The sequence below is a fragment of the Nannospalax galili genome, unplaced genomic scaffold (assembly GCF_000622305.1).
Source record: "Nannospalax galili isolate Female #2095 unplaced genomic scaffold, S.galili_v1.0 scaffold43, whole genome shotgun sequence".
NCBI lineage: Eukaryota > Metazoa > Chordata > Mammalia > Rodentia > Spalacidae > Nannospalax > Nannospalax galili.
This window is the reverse complement of record NW_008353342.1, coordinates 8,427,036-8,434,422: the sequence shown is the minus strand read 5'-3', so window position 1 is coordinate 8,434,422 and position 7,387 is coordinate 8,427,036. Positions and strand designations below refer to the sequence as shown.

The following is a 7,387-nucleotide window of genomic DNA, read 5'->3' as shown; positions in this document are numbered from 1 at the left end:
CCATATTGGGGGGGGGGGTGGTTCCAGGGATTGAGCTCAGGTCAGTCACATGTGTGTTACTCATAATAAATGTACAGAAACCAAAATGTAAAACATGACTCTATTAACAATCACTCCAAAACTGAAATACCAATATGTAAACCCAATAATTGAGTAAGGGATCTAAATTGTAAGAAATTTCAAATTCTGGGGAAATTCAATGGACATAAATAAATGCAGAGATTAAGCATATTTATGGTAAGATTCTATCCAGTGTATCAAGATACATATTAAGAGGAATTATATACAAATATATATTATACATTCTATACATATACATAGCCCACATATTAAGAGGAATTATATAATAAAAGAATAACATTTCATATTTAAGGTGTATAAATGGGCTGGAGAAGTAGCTCAGCAGGTAAAGGTGATTGCTGCACAGGCCTAAGGGAACGAGTTTCATTCCTGGAACCTGTGTAAAGGAGGAAGGAAAGAACTGACTCCATGGAGTTGTCCTCTGACTTCAACAAATAATCCATAGCACATGTACATGTGCACACACACAATAATAATTAATAAATAGAAGTTTAAAAACATAAAAGTGAAAAATGTATGCTTAACTAAAACGTATGTGAAACAGGATTAAGAGATGGTTCAGCAGTTGAGTTATACCTGCAGAGGACCGGAGTTCAGTTCCTAGCACCCACACTGTGTGGATCACAACCTCCTGTCACTCCAGTTCCAGAGCATCTCATGTCCTCTTCTGGCCTCCATGAGCACCAGCATGAATGTGTACATTCATACATACACAAGCACACACACATACACATAAATGCATCTTAAAAGCACGTAGAAACAACTCACTAGTAGGTTGAATGAGTACTCCACCATTATATGAATAGTTGCTTTACTTCAATATGCAAAGATATTTGTTAAATCTCAAAATCTTTTCCTCTTTTCTCACTTAATAAGCTAGAAAACATACTTTTAAAAAATTATATTTTATTTCCCTCTCCTTGTGTGTTAACAAGTGCGTGTGTGTGTGTGTGTGTGTGTGTGTGAGAGAGAGAGAGAGAGAGAGAGAGAGAGGAAGTATGTGTGGGGTGGGGTGGGTGCCTGCCACACAGCACACAAATGGAGGTCACAGATCAACCTGCCGGAACTGGCCCTCTCCCTCTACCACGTGGGTCCCAGGGATCAAACTAAAGTTGTCAGACTGGCAGCAGGCACATTTACCTGCTGAGTCATCTTGCTGGGCCTAGAATACTTCTTAAATGACACAGAACATACAACTCAAGCAAAGCAGCCAAGTTCATGCTTAAAAATTCACCAAAGAGGCAAGACTGTGAAAAGTGGGCTAAAGGTAGGGCCGGCGGAGGGTGGAAACATTGCTGTAGTCCTATTGAGTTCAGCAGGAAGGCCACTGTAATGGATAGACCATTCATTCTGACAGGACACATAGACTCCAGAGGCAAAGCTTAACCATCTCCAGTATTTAATTTCTCCCCACTAGCATCGCATCTACGTACTGACAAAGATAGGTCTTCCTTGCCATGTTTTACTGCTACTTTTTCTCCATATTCATCAAGAACTCCATAAGATTCTTCCATAGTAGAAATAATCTATGAAAAAATGCAAAACAAATTGAATTTTTTATAGTCAAAATGTAAAACTAATCATGACTTTATAAAAATCAATTGATTGCTGCTAGTGGCATAAATGTCCATCAAGTATCATCATGAAGACGCTCTAGTCAATGATGTTTGGCCCTGTTCCTGCACTGCAGAGATGCTCCAAGGCTCTATCCTTCCTGTATGAACAAGTACCTAAAGACGGTAGGTGTGTCCATGCATGGCAGAAGCATTAAGCAGAGTTCTCCTCAGTGTATCTGTCAGATTCTCTTCTGAAGGGTGTACAGAAAATAGAGCCATGAAGACCAGAAGGCAATCCATTTTTTTTTTAATTTTGTCTTTTTGAGACAAGATCTCCATATGTAGCCCCAGCTGTCCTGGATCTCACTATGTAGACCAGGCTGGCCTTGAACTCACAGAGATCCACCTGCCTCTGCCTCCCAAGTGCTGGGACTACAGACGTGCACCACCACGCCTGGCAGGCAACCCATTTTTACACAACATTCTCTGAGAACATGGACCAAACAGGTATTTTAGCAGTAGGATGAACTGTGATCTGTCTATATCAGTGGCCTCCCTCAGTGTTCTCACTTAATATTTGGTGTATTTACAATTCAACAGTCAATCATTGTGGAAGAAGAAACTTTGAGATGGATGATTTCTTCAAACATTAAGTGCTATAGCTAGTTTCTGAAGTGCAGACAAGAGTTACCACAGTAGGCTTGAGATTTTGAAAGGTCTGTCCTTACAAAGTCCTCACTGCAAAGTTGGCCTTAGCCTGGCAGCTGAGAAGCTGGCTTTCCAGAAGCTAATCAGAGTGGCTTATATACATAAGCTGTTTGAACAAGCTTATGCTGAACACCTGCTTTCTTTGGGTGCTTGGGATTTTGGTATGCACTAGACAAAGAGCACTTGGGTGACGATCGCTTAATACAACTCTGGGTACTGTTTCTAATGATTTTCCAGGTACACATTCTACTTTTGCTGTCATGATTCATTTACTGAGGAACTAAACATGCCCTGTGTGACTCCAGTTAGAGAACACTTGTAGTCTTGGTTCCTGATCTCCCTCCACATGCTGGATGCAATAAATCTTATCATTGGTAGAACTATATACTGTGTTCATTATAACCAAAGCTGATTCTCTTGCTTCTTGATGACAAATCCCCATACCTGTGGACACCTTAGGGACACCCACCCAGTATGTGAGCCAGTAAATAGCTTACCATCTTCAGCTGTTCAGTGATCCTCCTGAGCATTTCATTTTCTGCTAATAATTCCCTTGTCTTACTCAATGGTATTGGCAAGGCATACTGTATAATAGATTCTCCTGTGGGTGGGGATCTTAGGACCATTGGTTCAATTTTATTATGTATTGATTTAGCACCATGTTTTTCTTTTGGCTTAGGTGATGAATTAAATAATCCTTCTTTATAAGGTAATTCTGGAACACTTGCCAATTTCTTACTAAAGGCTGACAGATGCCTTGCTGGTTTCATCTTATAGCTGATTTGGCTTCCAAATTGTATGTGAAAAATTAATATTTCCTGTGAATAAAATATTAAGAGTTTCAAATAAAAATACAGCACCATGTTAATCAACTAACAGAATTAAATTACCCTAATGAAATTCATATTTTTATTGTTCTGGTACTTTACCAATTTGCTCAGGCTACATTGTTATGGTGTGAATATGAACTGTCCTGGACAGGCTCGTGTGGTGAATGTTTGGTCCCAAACGGAGGCACTATTTTGTGAGGTGAGGCCTAGCTGAAGGAGGTTGCTAAGCGGATGCTGACTTTGAAGGCTCACACTTGCCTCATCTCTCTGCTTCCTGTCTGCTGTGCTGTGAAGAGCCCTGTCCTCCACAAGCTCCTGTCATGCTGCTCTGCCTTACTGTGGGTCCAGAAGCACAGCACCAAGTGACCATGGGTTGAAAGCTCTGAGTCTGTGAGCCAAACAGATAATTCCTCTCTAAAAGTACTCTGGTCAGGTAATTTGTCCCCAGTATTAAAAAAAAAAAAAAAAAAAAAACTAAAACATACACAAAAGCTCTTCTGGGATCCATCATTATATTTTTAGCTATTTTAAACTAGAATTAAATAAAAAAAATGAAAATTACACCAAGAACATATTTAAACCTGAATATGACAACTTAACACTAAAAGACCCATCAAGCCAAAATGTATTTTATATACATCATCGTCCCCATTTTGCATGTGAGTAAACCAATTTCTGAGACGTGACTCACAGGACATGCTAGGCTATGAAGTGTTATGGTTGGAATTTTAATGAAGACCAAGGTGACCACATATTCTGCTTCTTTTCTATGCTGTCTGCTCCAAGTGTCCTCATTTTTCATCTTTAGAATTTACAGTATTTTGTATAGTGACAGTACTATATCAGATGGTAGATGAGCCTAGGCCTTCTTTATAAGGTCCCTAGTCCCATTTATGAGGATATTGTACTGATGACCTCATCACCTTCCAAGGCTATGAACTCCTGACACCATCCCCTTGGAGGTCAGGATTTCAACATGAATTCAGGTACAGGGGCACAAACATTTAGACCAGGAGAAACACCTAGCATCAAAGGAGAAACACCATGTGTGCGCACGTATACATACTTCCATTTCTTGAGAGGCACTCAGATTAAAAATGACTTTTGACCATTTCCTAATAACACAGTCTCAGTAGCTATTTCCCACAATGCATAAAAGTCTGCAGGACAAAACAATATGATACTAGAAAAATAGGAGCATTAGAAAATAAAACAGCAGAAAAATGACACATATGAAGATTATACCAGAGAGATTGAAAAGAAAAAATAGCATTTAAAAAGTCGATGTAACTGATTGAACCTCTGCAGAGTAAGTTAAGAAGAGTGGAGATCAGACCAAGATGATATGTCAGAGAACAGCAGAAAAAATAAGAGAAGCAATGAGGAGAAAAGTAGTGAAATGAAAATCAGAATTCAGAGATCCATGGAGCTGTGTAAATGTCAACAATCAGAAAATAAGAGTCAGAATAACTCCGACAGGTAATGAAGAGTACTGGAATGCATAGACCAAAGTGTTCACAGAACACTAACAGGACTCAAACAAGAGCACAGAGCTAAGCACATTATAATGAAGTGTAAGACGCTCAAAGAGAAAGTAAAAAAAAAAAAAAAAAAACTTTCAGAAAGAACTTGAAATCTACAAAGGAGGAAAAATGAGTTGTTAATGTCATTTAAGGATATTTCTTCTCCAAACTTCACATTTTTTGAGAACTGAAGAACGAAAACATTTCAAAGAACGAACCAGCAAGGGAGTGAGCAGGGCTGAAGCAATGGCCTGTGACTGGAGCCCTCATCCCCGGCCAGGGCCAGAGAGCACGTGTTTCAGGAGCAGGGTCTCGTGCAGGCTGCAGTAGGCTGGCAGATGAGAGCTGTGGAACCCCTCCATGCTGACTACCCCTCTTCCAGTAACCCCCAGTCCTGACCAGCAAGGCTGGAGCTTGCCCAGGCACTGAATGGCTCATCCCAGGTCTGTGCTCTAAACTGGACTCCCTTCAAATCCAGGACAGAGGCCACAGATAGGTGATCATCACATTTCCCAACTACGTTTCTTGTCTTGATGTTTTCTGGGCACCCATGCAGCGTCGCAGTTATAATAGCTGGGTGCTGCCTCCTGCTGGCACCTCTCCATCCAGGGATTAGGGAGTCCCCAGTGAGTGGCCTGCAACTACTCTACTTCCATTCAAGAACACGATTCTTTTCCCTCTCCACTGGAAATCCTATCTCAGAGGTCCAAAGTTCCCTAGGCTTGTGTATCCTTCCCCAGCTCCTGGAGCTCACTTAGGAACACTGGCTTCATACAAGGCTGTGACTCTTTCATTCTTGACTTGGCTTTTTTCTCTTTTAGTAGAAAATAGTTGACCTCACCGTCTTGACTGGTACTCTTCACTAAGGGATCTTATCCATTTGGCTACCTCCCTGACTATTTCAATGTGACTTCCCCATACATCTGAGGTCTGGTGTCCTCTGTGCTACATTCTCCAGCTTCTGTGGAATCTGATCAGTCTTGCTGCTGGGTGGGAGTTAGAGGTGGCAGGGCTCTGGACCAGGATTTATGATCCTGGAAAGCAGCTCCAAGGCAGAAAAGGAATTGGGCAGAAAAGGCCTGAACATGGCAGCTCTACTCTCCACACACAGGCTGATGAAAAGGTGCATGCTATCAGCTTGCATGGAGACAGTTCCAGAAGCCCAGAATGGTTTGAGCAGCCACCACCTACTTTGTACAGAGTCTCCTCAGACATGAGCACAGCTCAGAGAAGGAAGAGGTTTCCGGGTGACCAGAAGGCATTCTCTTGTCAAGGGAGAGTACTTACTGTGCTGAAGGTGGTAAAAGATCTGTTATCCTCTCTGTGCTTTCATCCTCCGCACAAGGTTTGTGTCCTGGACTATGTTGGTTTGGTGCGAGTGCCTGCTACCCTCAAGGAAGATCTGGATACCCTCAGTGAAGGATCAGAACAACGGAATCTAATCAGAAAAGGTCATTCCAGGAAATACACATACTTAATTCAAGAAAAACTTCTGAGCAAACAAAAACAACTGGAGAAGACTGAGTGGGGAGCTGAGCTCGAGCAAACTCTGGATCAGCACCACAGAAAGGAGGGAGCAGATTTCCCAGTTGACTTCTTAAGCAAAATGCATCAAAGCCAATGTTCAGTATACATTTAGCTTGCCTCCCACCGTAGATGGACTGCAGAAGACAGTAGTTTCCACTGTCGATGTCTTAAACAGCGTCCATCTGGCTGCGGAGGCAACACATAAAACTGAATGAACAAAAGGGAATTGTCACAGAGTGATATGGAGACCCATGGGAACAACTGGATCATTCCATCACCTTCAGTGACATCTGAAGTTGACAGTGAACCACAGTGAGAATCTGAAATCGGAGGAACATAGAGCTGCAACAGCAATGATACTTGTTACATCTCAGACTCTGTAACTGCTTCACAAATCAGAACAGACAGACAGACAGACAGACACACACACAGACACACACACACACACATGCACGCTCACTCTCTCAGTTTCAGGTGCTGCTAGAAACTGCTGGAAGACTATTCGTTGTTCTCAGAAGACCCAAATTCTGTCCATCGCCCTGCTGCCCAGAAGTGAGATGCAACCAGACTACCAGCAGGAAGCACAGATCACATATTAACTAAGCTTACAGTCCTGTGGTGTAGGATCTCCCAACTCCCTTGAAAATCTTGAAGAGTAGGTACCCTGCTTTGTCTTGTGGGACCCCACTGTGTTATATGCAGAGCTAATAATTATCTTAACAAAGCTCTCTCCTTTATAAAGGGCCATCTGTCTCTCAGTCTTTCTCTTGAACTTCTTCTCTCCCTCCCTAAAATCTAATTTCACTATAAAAATACAAAGGGAGCAGATAGTTCAAATTCTTAGGTGTCCAAGTAGGAAGAGAAATGGCTGCCGATCAGTGTTCTCACAAACAAACTTGAGAGCCACTGCAGGCCAACAACAAATATAGTTTTACCTGAGAGCCTTAAACATTACCAAATATTTCACAGCTTCTTGGAAATCAAATCGAAACCTAATTAAAACCTGTATTTCTATCAGGAATTTCTAGCATCAAAGATCTTCAGGATTCACTCCACATGACTGGTCAGGACACGGATGGAACGCTGACCTACCTACCACCATCTGGAACTCCCTAGATTCTGCCATGCCAGAACCAGAGAGCTTCCAAGTCTTTGATTCCAA

General features: G+C 41.7%; 1 protein-coding gene and 1 pseudogene across 1 annotated transcript in view; one reads left to right on the top strand and one right to left on the bottom strand.

The window, feature by feature from the left end:
• Window positions 1-3,115, bottom strand: part of Ccdc7 (coiled-coil domain containing 7) — a 46,287-nt gene extending 43,172 nt beyond the window's left edge. Inside the window, exons 1-2 of the mRNA XM_008850581.1 lie at window positions 2,843-3,115; window positions 1,515-1,607 (exon numbers count right to left, since the gene is read on the bottom strand). Coding sequence (XP_008848803.1) covers window positions 1,515-1,607; window positions 2,843-3,115 — 366 coding nt within the window. The remainder of the gene's footprint in view (window positions 1-1,514; window positions 1,608-2,842) is intronic.
• Window positions 3,116-3,308: 193 nt separating this feature from the next.
• LOC115067248 lies at window positions 3,309-6,608 on the top strand (annotated as a pseudogene).
• Window positions 6,609-7,387: the final 779 nt, after the last annotated feature.